The 12,085-nt window shown below is 42.1% G+C and overlaps 2 protein-coding genes across 3 annotated transcripts in view; both read left to right on the top strand.

The window, feature by feature from the left end:
* tcf25 (TCF25 ribosome quality control complex subunit) overlaps positions 1-2,666 on the top strand; it is a 51,608-nt gene extending 48,942 nt beyond the window's left edge. The window contains exon 18 of the mRNA XM_083759574.1: positions 1,794-2,666. Coding sequence (XP_083615700.1) covers positions 1,794-1,979 — 186 coding nt within the window. The 3' untranslated portion in view covers positions 1,980-2,666. The remainder of the gene's footprint in view (positions 1-1,793) is intronic.
* Positions 2,667-6,288: 3,622 nt separating this feature from the next.
* Positions 6,289-9,674, top strand: mc1r (melanocortin 1 receptor). 2 transcript variants are annotated; one of them, XM_083791952.1, is made up of 2 exons: positions 6,289-7,008; positions 7,331-9,674. In XM_083791952.1, the coding sequence occupies exon 2, from the start codon at positions 7,375-7,377 to the stop codon at positions 8,386-8,388; it is 1,014 nt and encodes a 337-aa protein (XP_083648078.1). In that variant the 5' UTR covers positions 6,289-7,008; positions 7,331-7,374; the 3' UTR covers positions 8,389-9,674. The 2 variants fall into 2 exon arrangements, with proteins under 2 accessions (XP_083648078.1, XP_083648079.1); XM_083791953.1 differs by having other exon boundaries at positions 6,289-7,016.
* The last annotated feature ends 2,411 nt before the right edge of the window (positions 9,675-12,085 follow it).

Below are 12,085 nucleotides of genomic sequence, written 5' to 3'. Positions count from 1 at the left end.
TTAGTTAGTAGCAGCGCGAGCGATTAGAATTGCTGCGTCCCGCGTTCTTTAATAAAAAGCATTTTTATCCGAGCTCTCCGGCTACTTTTTTCAAACGGGGTTCGTTTGGGAAATCCACAGTTGCACACCGGGAGCGCACTCGCCTATTAGTCTGTATTGGCAGGGCGGTCAGCGTACATATATCGAACACACCGAGTGCCACCCTCCTCCCGACCGATAGGGGCGCGTAGTTGAAAGCCAATGGCAAAATAACACCTCGGATAAAAATGCTTTTTATTAAACAACGCGGGATGCAGAAATTCTAATCGCTGGCGCTGCTACTAACTAACACCCGTGGGACACTTTGTGAGTACTTTATATTTGAAATGCGAATGTTTATATATTTTAATTATTTGTAAATGTAGCGTCTGCAAAAACCAGGGTGAAGTTGCGTCATGACTCGTATGAATACGAGAGTCATGTTTACAGGGCTAGGTCGGGAGTCGGCTGTCTGTGTAGATCATGACTGATCATCATGCAGTTAGATATTGGCGCTGCGCTCCAGTGAAATTGTACAGCTGAGAAAGATTAGTTAATTTGTCTCGGATATCATAAACTGCGTTCAGACCTGAATATATATTCGCCTCGGTTCGTCCAGTTTGTACCGTGGCAGGTCGCGCTGCGCCCGTTTGCACAATTCTCATATTTGCATTGACTTTGTATGTAATCGCGCCGCTCTGACCACGATCGTTCTTTGAACACTGGGCGTCAGGCAACGTCCAATGTTTTTATCAATGGAACGGGCAAGCACTGCGGGATGTTTTTTTCTCCTCCACTCCTCCTTCCAGCAAGTCGCACCTGTGCGACCTCGTTAAATTTTAATTCACACGTTAAGAAATTAAGTATCATATGCAACCTATTATGTCGCACGCTGGAGCCCTGCCTCTGGCTCATGTCACCTGCATGTCGTCAGGACTAGTGCAGACTCACCCCCCATTTCTGTTGTCTGAGAATTCACCAGTTTAGACTCTACTACTTAAATTCCTAGCACTCGTTATTTTATTCGTATCACTTAGTTTTGCCTAGCAAATGCTAGTTGTACTATGCAGATGAACTGTATGTTAGTTACTTCTTCAAAGTTGTGTGTGTTATTTAGATAGACACATACTTATTTAGATTTGGACACTGTTTGTTTATCCTATGTTTCATGTTTACCTGATATCCAAGTGATTTTGTAGCACTCTATTTACAGTCCATTTCAGTCATTCTGATTCCATATGAAGCCAGCATGTTTTCTATGGAAGCACTATCGCAGATAGTTATTTTTCAGTTATTATTTTAAGATTAGAGAGTTTGAAGTGGTCAAACTAGCATTGTATTCAGAAGCATCTTCCATACAATCTATAATGACTAGGTTGGACATGATCTTTGACACAATCTTGTTTCTGCTTTGACACAATGTTTGACCTAAAGGTCCAAATTCAGTTTCAGGTGGCAGTTTCAGGTGGTCAGTAGCGCTGTCACCTCACAGCTAGAAGGTCCTGGGTTCGATTCCCGCTGGGGACGCTGGAGGCATGTTCTCTCCTCCACGTCATCAGTGCCCATACCCTAGGTGGGGTTGTTGATGTAACTCTGAGAGTGTACAAATGGAACCAAATAAAGACCCATAAGGATCCATTTGGTTACAAACTATAATTTAGCTGGGGACCCCCTCGAACTCCCTCAAGGACCCCTGAGGGTCCCCGAACCCCACTTTGGGAACCACTGCTCTAGAATCTATAGCTGTATTGATGTCTATTGATTTTTCGGTTTAGGATGGACCGAATCGAGAGGACGACATGGAAGTGGCGCGTGCAGGGCGGGAGCTGAATCAGGAAGTTAACCGTCTGATGGAGGCAATGAGGGACATGCTGGCCAACATCCGCATCCCCGAGCCGCCGAGAGACGACAACCCTGACGTGGACGTGGACGTGGACGATCCGGATCGGGAATGGGACTGAGACCGCGGCAAGGCGCCCGGAAGTGGTGGAATGAGGGGGAGTGGGCTGGGCACCACGGATTGAAGAGGAATAGAATCTACAGCAGTGGTTCTCAAAGTGTCCCTCGAGACCCCGGTGTTCATTTCGAGGGGGCTCTGAATGTACTCTCGCAGGTCTGTAACTCTGAGAGTGTACAAATGGAACAAGGGTCCACGACGTCCATTCGGTTCCATTTGTACACGCTCATGAGTTATGGGGTCCTTGAAATTTACCCATTTAGGCCTGACGTCGAAATCTTAAAAATGTCTTGTCTAAAATCCTCCAGTTTTCTGCTCAACAATTCATATCAAGGACCCCAAAATTATATGTATTTGGCCTCCGACCTCCATCTGAAAATATGTTGTTCCAGGGACCCGCCCCAGAAGCAAAGATTTTAGTTAAAAACGTTGGCTCTGAAAAAATATATATTCCAAATTTGCGCCACATATTCACGATTTTTCTAAAATAGCAGACCTACAAGCTCGTAGCGCTATGAGCTTGTAGATCTGCTATTTTTCAATGGCTAAATTATAATGTTTAAAACACCAAAAGGGGTTCCCGCCCAAAATGGGTTAAAACAATATTTGAGAACCACTACAGTAAAATGAGATGGCAGGAAATATGTGAGAGCATTACGCAAATGTAATAAAGGGGTTTGTTTCCATAACCTGTGGGAATTTATAATCACTTGGCATTATTGGCAGTAGCCTTGTTTAGTTTTTTGCAAAAGCATTTTTATGATTGAGATTAAGTTTTATGATTGAGGCAAAATGACAGTTATATTTAGTCCACAACTCCACATTGTAATTTCAATGCATAAGGGACGCAGTCAATGTTTGTTTCCGCAAAGAACCTTATTCCAAAGTTAACAACCCGACTAACTTTAATATTTAATTATTTACTACCGGTAATTGAAAGTTCATCTGAAGACATAATTATATTATATACTGTCATAAACAACACAAGTAGGATTTCCCATTCAAGGGAAATTGTTAATCACAAACGTAATACTTGGCTTGTTGACAATTTTACACATGATCACAAAATTAACACCCGTTATAAAGGAAGGATTTGTTCTGATTGCCGATGTCCGTTCTCCCTTGAAACACACAAGCAACAATTCAAAAACATTGTCTCGTTGATTGTTGTTATCAGGCTATTATCCACAGCTGTGAACTGAAATAAGTTGGGATACATTTTCAGGCGGTTAATTAAGCCATGGTAATTGAAAGTTTCCCAGCAATTATTGATACTGTATGATTATGGCAAAGAGGCTTTCCTTAGTTTAAGCTTCCACCAAAAGATGGAAGATCTGTTTAATCAGTAAATATTGGTACACCATGTGGTTCGCAAATGCCTCCATTTTGTAGACAATGGTATGGTTTGTGAAATATTGGCATAACTGAACCACTCGAAACAGCCATGGTTCACACCAGCAACAGTACAGTAAGTATGTCTACAATGTAATACTCATGTAATTAATTCTTCCAAAGATATGTTCTCATATGTGCAGAAATAAATGTTAAAGGATGAATTTTCCCTGTATCAGGCTAAAATCTTGGTTCTTTGGCAGTCAATTGAATTTCAAATGTATTCAATCAACGTGGTTCTGTTCCAAATAGAAACATATTTTAACTCCCACTTTGGCTTTACGGCAATGGTTTTCTTATTTAAGTTTCAGTTAGATTAACATTCTATACATATTTATTTACTCCAGTTTGCTGGAAAAGGGTGAACTAGTCTGTGTGGCTTGATGGTATCCGGAGAACTCGCCAGTTTTCCAACTCACTGCGATTTAGTGCATAGTACATGCATACACTTTCCTTGATGATTATATCCGGTTTCAGTATTCATTTATGAATAAGGTTATTTTGCAGTCAGTTTGTATTGGGGAGTCTGCAATTCTAGCCAATCGCTTAACCCACAAAGTAGTAAAGCCCCGACATAAAACATTTCATCATATGATTATGATTATTTACTCGCATTTATTAAGAAATCTCTGGGCAGTTTGACAGTATCGCTGCAGGGTTTTCATCTGGCACAATGTAGAAGATGTCCCATGATACTGATCTAAATTATCAATAGAGCTGACAAACCACAATATATCTAAAGCTGTTCCCGATCCCACAAACTACATGAAGTCAGGAGACATGGAGCAAAATATCTCCATGCATAACCCCACACTTCACCCTTCCGCCATTACTTAAGATGCCACATGATGGTGCACTGTTCTACAACTGTTGTCGATGATCAAATGAGGTCCTTGTTCGAAGTTTACCTGGAGCTATGGTTCATATCAACATCAATATCACAGACTGAGCTCTGTTTGTGGATAAGAGGTTCTTTGAGCTTGTGCTTGCCCTGGCAGTGGCCTTCCACTGCTTGGAAGTTGCCCTCATGCAGTTCTTGGGAAATATTGGCCTATACATGTACAGAGAATCCAAGATCTAGGATACTAAAGGACAGGTCATTGTGCACTTAGTAACCCTGAGTCAAATTATTATTTTAAAAAAACGAAAATTGAACCACACCCACTCCCAGGGGAAACATTCTGAGAATAGATAGCATCCTCTTCATCCTGGATTTATCTTGAATTCATTGTCTCCCACCAGGTCGAAGGCATGGCCCGTCTGCCCGTTAGTGTACATAATAATAGCTCAGATTTATATAGCGCTTTTCTAAGTACCCAAAGCGCTTTACATAAAACAGTAGGAACAACTTTAATTCAAGAAACAAAATGCAAACAAAAAGGCAAGAAAAATGTCAGTGCTAGGTTAAAAACATGAAAGGCTAAGCAAGGGACATCTTAACCAGACCTCAGCTGGGGAAGGCTATCTTGAAAAGGTGGGTTTTGATTGAGGTTTTGAAGGAGAGTCGGGAGGGGACAACTCTGATCTCCGGCAGCGTTGGCCCAGTCGCTGCATGCCAAACTGTGCACACACTCCATGCATGCCATTTCCGAACCTCTGCCCCAAATTTTCCAGAACGGCCTGTTATAGAGCCTACATAATGCAAATCGGTAGCCTACACACTATCTCTATAGTCATGTTATCAACACGGACCTGTCCGATTTTCAATATTCCATGGCTAAGGCTATTATAGTGCCACCAGGACATTTTGTCCAAACGTCACAAACGTTCCTGACCTGGTGGAGACCTGTGCTCCAAGGAGCACCTTCTAGTTTGTTTCTGTTCAGATAAACATTTCGAGTGCAGGTTATTTTGTGTTTTAAGGAGCTATTGTATATGTTTCTGTCCCTGGCTGTGTCCCTGGGTCCCTGGCTGTGTCCCTGGGTCCCTGGCTGTGTCCCTGGGTCCCTGGTTGTGTCCTTGGGTCCCTGGCTGTGTCCCTGGGTCCCTGGTTTTGTCCTTGGGTCCCTGGCTGTGTCCCTGGGTCCCTGGTTGTGTCCTTGGGTCCCTGGCTGTGTCCCTGGGTCCCTGGTTGTGTCCCTGGCGCACGCGCGCACACACACACACACACACACACACACACACACACACACACACACAGGTACATGGGCGAGTGCAATAGAGGACACTCTTGTACGAACTGGGTTACATGACAGTTTTCTAAATAACAGGGTTGTAATTGTAAACATCTCCACGGTTAAAGACACACTTTATAGTTTATTTCAGAACAAATGGTCACAGGACATACAAACCAAAGCTGAGAACATGTGTTACGATAAAAAGCTGTTATGCTAGTGAAAAGTACGTTTGTGCCCCATTATCTAAAAGACAAAGATCCCTATGTGCCCAACTTCGTTCTGGGATCTTGCCCTTGCACCTTGAGACTGGGAGGTATAGAGGAGTTCCAGAAGAAGAACGTATTTGCACCTATTGTGATATAAATGATATTGAGAATGAGTTCCATTTTCTTTTCTATTGCCCGTTGTAGCCTATCATGAGCTACGTCAAAAGTTATTTAACAGATGTAAAAATATAGATCTGATGTGATGTGGTTATATAAGTGATGCAGAGCGACTGAGATGGATTTTCGAACAAAAGATATTTGCATTAGCAGAATATATAGAGAAAGCTTGGGACATACGGACAAAGAAAACTTATAGGTTTGACGTAGGCCTATTTTATTTTATTTTTATGATGATGCTTATTTCTGTTTTTGTTTTGATCAAATACTGTGTAACTTCTGTGTGGGAAGTGAACTTGTGATATTGTTTATTTATGTTGTTGGTGTCTTATAATCCCGTAAGGGATGGGTCTTAACGACAAGACACGAAAATAAAAATTCATTCATTCATTCACACACATGTGTTTAATCATTAGGTTAAGTGCATGGGGCCGGGTGTGCAGTACGTGTGCCGCATACGTGGACAACTGCATCCGCGCAGGTAAAGAACTTATAAAACTAATAAAAAGATGATTCTGACGCAATAGGCATTTTGTAATTCAGATTTAGGATTTCAGAACGTTGGCCATTTAGCTACAGACTACAAAGCATTACAAATAAATGAGCAGATCTGTCCCATGCGGCATGGTGCATGAGAGATAGATCTGCGTCAAGTGCAGCCTATATTTGTCTTTGAAAAGCGATGATGATGATGATGATTATTAGTAGGCTATTATATATTTTTATTGTATTTTATGTAGGATTTGATATAGGGCATGGCTATTCATGTCTAAACGTTTCCACGTTGTTATAGTATAGCCTACGATGCAGTTGAGTCTGCGAATCATGCGCTTGGAGAGGAGGAGTCCATTTGGATCATAAGCGACACTGTCTTTGTTGGAAAGTGGAAATGCTGTTTTATTAAGTTTCCACTTTCCAGTGGATTAATAACCACTGAGCAGCAGACAGCCTTCCATTCTTCTTCTTGCAGATTTACGGATGGATGGAATAAACTATGGTATTTGCCTTTCAAGATTCGAAAACATATCAGACCATTTATTCTCCAAGGAATTATCTGATGAGGACGAAAAACGAGATGATCCGTTTACCCAGATCGGGAGCTTCCCTCTGTCCAGATAGACACTGAAGGACACTCGGCCAGGTAAACAGGTGGGCTAAACTTTACAGACTGCTGCGTAGCGTTATCATTTAGGATGCCTTGATAATAGACTTAGAAATTTTTGCCAGGGGATAAAGTTATTTTAATATTAGCCTAATTATATTTAGGGTTGCACTTGCATGGCTATGTTTTTGGATTAACAATGACAATGAACTGAGCAGTCAAAGCTCATTATTGAAGGCCTATATATAGCTGCACATGAAGGTTAAACAAGTTAATTTTAGCACAGAATCCAAATGTTTCACTCAGTCTATACAGAAACCCTGGTGGAAAACATGTTTTCTTTCCTCTCATTCAACTATAGTGTACCGCGCTGTGCAAGGGGGTCCAGTCAGGCCATTGTTTCATATGCTCAAGGAAACAGGGGGAGTCATGGGTAACAGAACCAAGCACAACAACTTCATGTACCACATGGAGCTAAATCCAGTTCCCATGCTCATGTACATGGTGGAGAATGGGACGAACAGCAGCGGCGGCGCCGGCGGGGAGCAGAACATCACAGACTGCATGCAGATCCGCATCCCACAGGAGCTCTTCCTGACCCTGGGCCTCATCAGCCTGGTGGGGAACATCATGGTGGTGCTGGCCATCATCAAGAACCGCAACCTGCACTCGCCCATGTACTACTTCATCTGCTGCCTGGCCGTCTCCGACATGCTGGTGAGCGTCAGCAACGTGGTGGAGACCATATGCATGCTCCTGAACGACCACGGCCTGCTGTACGAGCACCCGGGCATGCTCCAGCACCTGGACAACGTCATCGACGTCATGATCTGCAGCTCCGTGGTGTCCTCGCTCTCCTTCCTGGGCACCATCGCCGCCGACCGCTACATCACCATCTTCTACGCCCTGCGCTACCACAGCATCATGACCACGCAGCGCGCCGTGGTCATCATCGTGCTGGTGTGGTCGGCCAGCGTCACCTCCAGCACCCTGTTCGTCGTCTACCACACGGAGAACGCCGTCATCGTGTGCCTCGTCACGTTCTTCTGCATCACGCTGGTGTTCACCGCCGTCCTCTACATGCACATGTTCATCCTGGCGCACCTGCACTCTCGGCGCATCGTGGCCTTCCACAAGAGCCGCCGGCAGGCCACGAGCATGAAGGGCGCCATCACGCTCACCATCCTGCTCGGCGTGTTCGTCATATGCTGGGGTCCTTTCTTCCTGCACCTCATCCTCATAATCAGTTGCCCGACGAATCCGTTCTGCCTGTGTTTCTTCAGCAACTTCGAGCTTTTCCTTATTCTCATCATCTGTAATTCACTGATTGACCCCATCATTTATGCCTATCGGAGTCGGGAGCTGCGTAAGACCTTGAAGGAGTTGGTTCTCTGCTCTTGGTGCTTTGGACATATGTGACATTATCGTGCACATTCAGGAAGAACACAGCAAGTAGCCCAATAGGACTGTTTTAAAGAATGTAGCCTATAAGCAACATTGTGTCACATACTGGAGTGTTAAAATGTGATACGTGACAGCGTACAGTATGGTGCGTGACGGCGTACAGTATGGTGCGTGACAGCGTACAGTATGGTGCGTGACGGTGTACAGTATGGTGCGTGACGGCGCACAGTATATGGTTAATCCGTGACATTCATTCAATGGATGAATCAAGAAACCTGATGGTTTGACAAGAGGCAGCCTTTAATGCATCATTTTTCTTTTCTTTTTTGAGAGAGAGAGAGACCTGTTCCTGAATCTTGTCTTAGTTTTTCAAAGAAAACTGTGCAATATTTGGGGAGAACTGGGCACATTTCATTTAACTTTTTACAATCCATGTCTAATCTCTAATGATTGGTGCATTGGACATTCAATGGACAGCATTTACTGCAGATGCATTTGGGCCAAATTCCTAAAACAAAAGATGCTACATCAAGAAACATTATACATAATAGATAGACGGACAGACAACATCTATCAGCATTACATCTTTTGAAGAATCATTTGGGGAAATAATGTATGATTGGTGTGATATATTTAGATAATACTTAACTAACTAAACTTGCCTTCCCTGTTGTGTTAGAACAGTCATCCAAAACGTGTCCATATTTAACACCAACTCATTCACACATGCAACACTTAATTACCTACAGACTGGCATGAGGGATAGTTATCCAAATGTATATGAGTGAGCTGAGGTATTTATACCAAACAGAATTGCACCCATTGTTTAGGGCTTAAACAACATATGCACTGTTGTTTGGTAAAACAGGCCTACATTTTTTACCTAAACTTTAGGCAAATTGCTGTAAAAACGTGCTTTAGGACATTACAAGATTCAGAATCAAGATTGAAACACTTTGTCACATGCTCATACCTGTGGTTGCAGTGACATTGCTTAATATTTTCTTTCTCTGTGGATGTTTGATTTGATTTGGATTTTATTTTGCACAGTATAAAAACAACACAAAAATGGGAAATACGTAGAAAATAAAAAAGGAAAGTGAGAGATGAGATGAGATATACTTGATTAATCCCCGAAGGGAAATTGAGTAGTGCTAGGAGGCAAGAAGCCCAAAGGCCTTATACGAGGCCTTAACCTGTGCACAATAACCAAACATTTAAAAACATGATTTTAGTACAATATACATAATAATAATAACATGATTGCATAGTATACAGAAGAAGTCTAGAATAAAACACCAGACATGATTATCGAAAATGGATTGTCAATATGCTTATATTATGTAATAATAATAATAATAATAATAATAAATACAAACAGAAAAGATAATTAGAATAAGAATAATTTAAGTATTCTGGTTAATCAGAACATACTTCAATTTGTTCTTAAATAAATTAAGAGAAGACAGTTGCTGACCAGTAGAGTATTTGTGTATTGGCCCAGACAATATTATAAATTAATTGCATTTTTATAGCACGTTTTCAAGTGCTCAAAGCGCTTAAGAGTTTATACAACACAGAGTGACCTAGAAACCTTTTCTCATCTACTAAAACGCCTAAGAATTTAGCAGAGGAAACTTGTGATATCTCATTGTCGTTAATGATAATGTTACAAATGTCTTTAAACAGTCTTTACAGTATTTCTAGTTTTTTCCACTAAATACAATGAAATTAGATTTTGTTATATTTAAGGATAACTTATTTGCTTGGAACCATGTGGATATTTGTTCCAACCCTTCATTGGCCTCAGCTATGAGGGAATGAAGGTCGGCGTGTGTTATACATTATAGGCATTAATCATGTCATCAGCGAAAAGTATGTTAAACAGCCTGGAGCAAACAGAAGGTAAATCATTAATATATATATATAATATATATAACATATCTTACCAGCTGTGTGCACACACACGTGCACACGCACGCACACACACACACACACACACACACACACACACACACACACACACACACAGTTTGCATAGTCGTAATAAAAGTGCCCAATCATAAACGTGCCCAGTTGTCCTCAGTAATGTGTCCTGTTCTCTCCGACGTCCACTTGGTAAAAGTTCCCATCACCAGTGGCCAATTTCAATGCCTTGATTCCAGCCTTGGATAATAATAATATACATTGTGGATTCTCTTTTTTTTTTTTAATCTTTACATGCTTTATAATATAAAGACATGGATTCGTTTTTAGTTAAATTTTTTCACATGGTGTTTTTGTTTTGTTTTGTTTGTTTTTGTATTATTATTCCTGTATTGTGTAGAATGTGAATTTTGTAAAACTAGAATGAATGAGAATGGTTATAACTGGGGTAAAAATGAAAGTTTCTTTTAGCCGTCTAGGCTTAGATAGACGTTGAAACAGCATCGTTTCAACAGATATAGAGTATATAGAAAAATGCAGACGGTCTACAAAATAACAGCTAATCAACGTCTTAAGTTGATAAGCCTAGACTGCTGCCTAAAACCTATTACTTTTAGACATTAATAGACCCACTGTTGCTCAGTGGGAGAGTTTATCCAAAATTTGAAGCTGTATACTTTGTCTGGTGCTGGAAAACTGGGATGTGCTCCATTAGTTTCACATGGTTCTAAACCACTCAGCATGCAGTACCCACAGCACTCAGGCCAAAACATAAATACAGATTAATCTGTCAGTGAAATAAGATTAGCTTCAATTTACTGACAGACGACTTTTGTATACTGTAGGATTGTGCACAAAAATAACTTGTCTTCTGATGTTACTGCTGAATCTGATACACTGTCTGCTATGCACTGTCTGTCACGCTAGGGCTACTGTACACTGTCTGCTATGCACTGTCTGTCCACTAGGCAACTGAACGCTAGGATGTCTGCTATGCACTGCCTGTCCACTAGGCTACTGAACGCTAGGATGTCTGCTATACACTGTCACACTAGGCTACTGAACGCTAGGATGTCTGCTATACACTGTCTGTCCACTAGGCTACTGAACGCTAGGATGTCTGCTATACACTGTCTGTCCACTAGGCTACTGAACGCTAGGATGTCTGCTATGCACTGCCTGTCCACTAGGCTACTGAACGCTAGGATGTCTGCTATACACTGTCTGTCCACTAGGCTACTGAACGCTATGATGTCTGCTATGCACTGTCTGTCCACTAGGCTACTGAACGCTAGGATGTCTGCTATACACTGTCTGTCCACTAGGCTACTGAATGCTAGGATGTCTGCTATACACTGTCTGTCCACTAGGCTACTGAACGCTAGGATGTCTGCTATGCACTGTCACACTAGGCTACTGAACGCTAGGATGTCTGCTATACACTGTCTGTCCACTAGGCTACTGAACGCTAGGATGTCTGCTATGCACTGTCACACTAGGCTACTGAACGCTAGGATGTCTGCTATACACTGTCTGTCCACTAGGCTACTGAACGCTAGGATGTCTGCTATGTACTGTCTGTCCACTAGGCTACTGAACGCTAGGATGTCTGCTATACACTGTCTGTCCACTAGGCTACTGAACGCTAGGATGTCTGCTATGCACTGTCTGTCCACTAGGCTACTGCACGCTAGGATGTCTGCTATACACTGTCTGTCCACTAGGCTACTGAACGCTAGGATGTCTGCTGCTATGCACTGTCTGTCCACTAGGCTACCAAACGCTA

The sequence above is a fragment of the Protomyctophum parallelum genome (assembly GCF_964188405.1).
Source record: "Protomyctophum parallelum genome assembly, chromosome: 2".
Lineage (NCBI taxonomy): Eukaryota > Metazoa > Chordata > Actinopteri > Myctophiformes > Myctophidae > Protomyctophum > Protomyctophum parallelum.
This window is presented reverse-complemented; position numbering and strand designations above follow the sequence as displayed.

Coding starts and splice junctions, on each gene's coding strand:
- mc1r (XM_083791952.1), top strand. CDS start 7,375: ATGCTCAAGGAAACAGGGGGAGTCATGGGTAACAGAACCAAGCACAAC.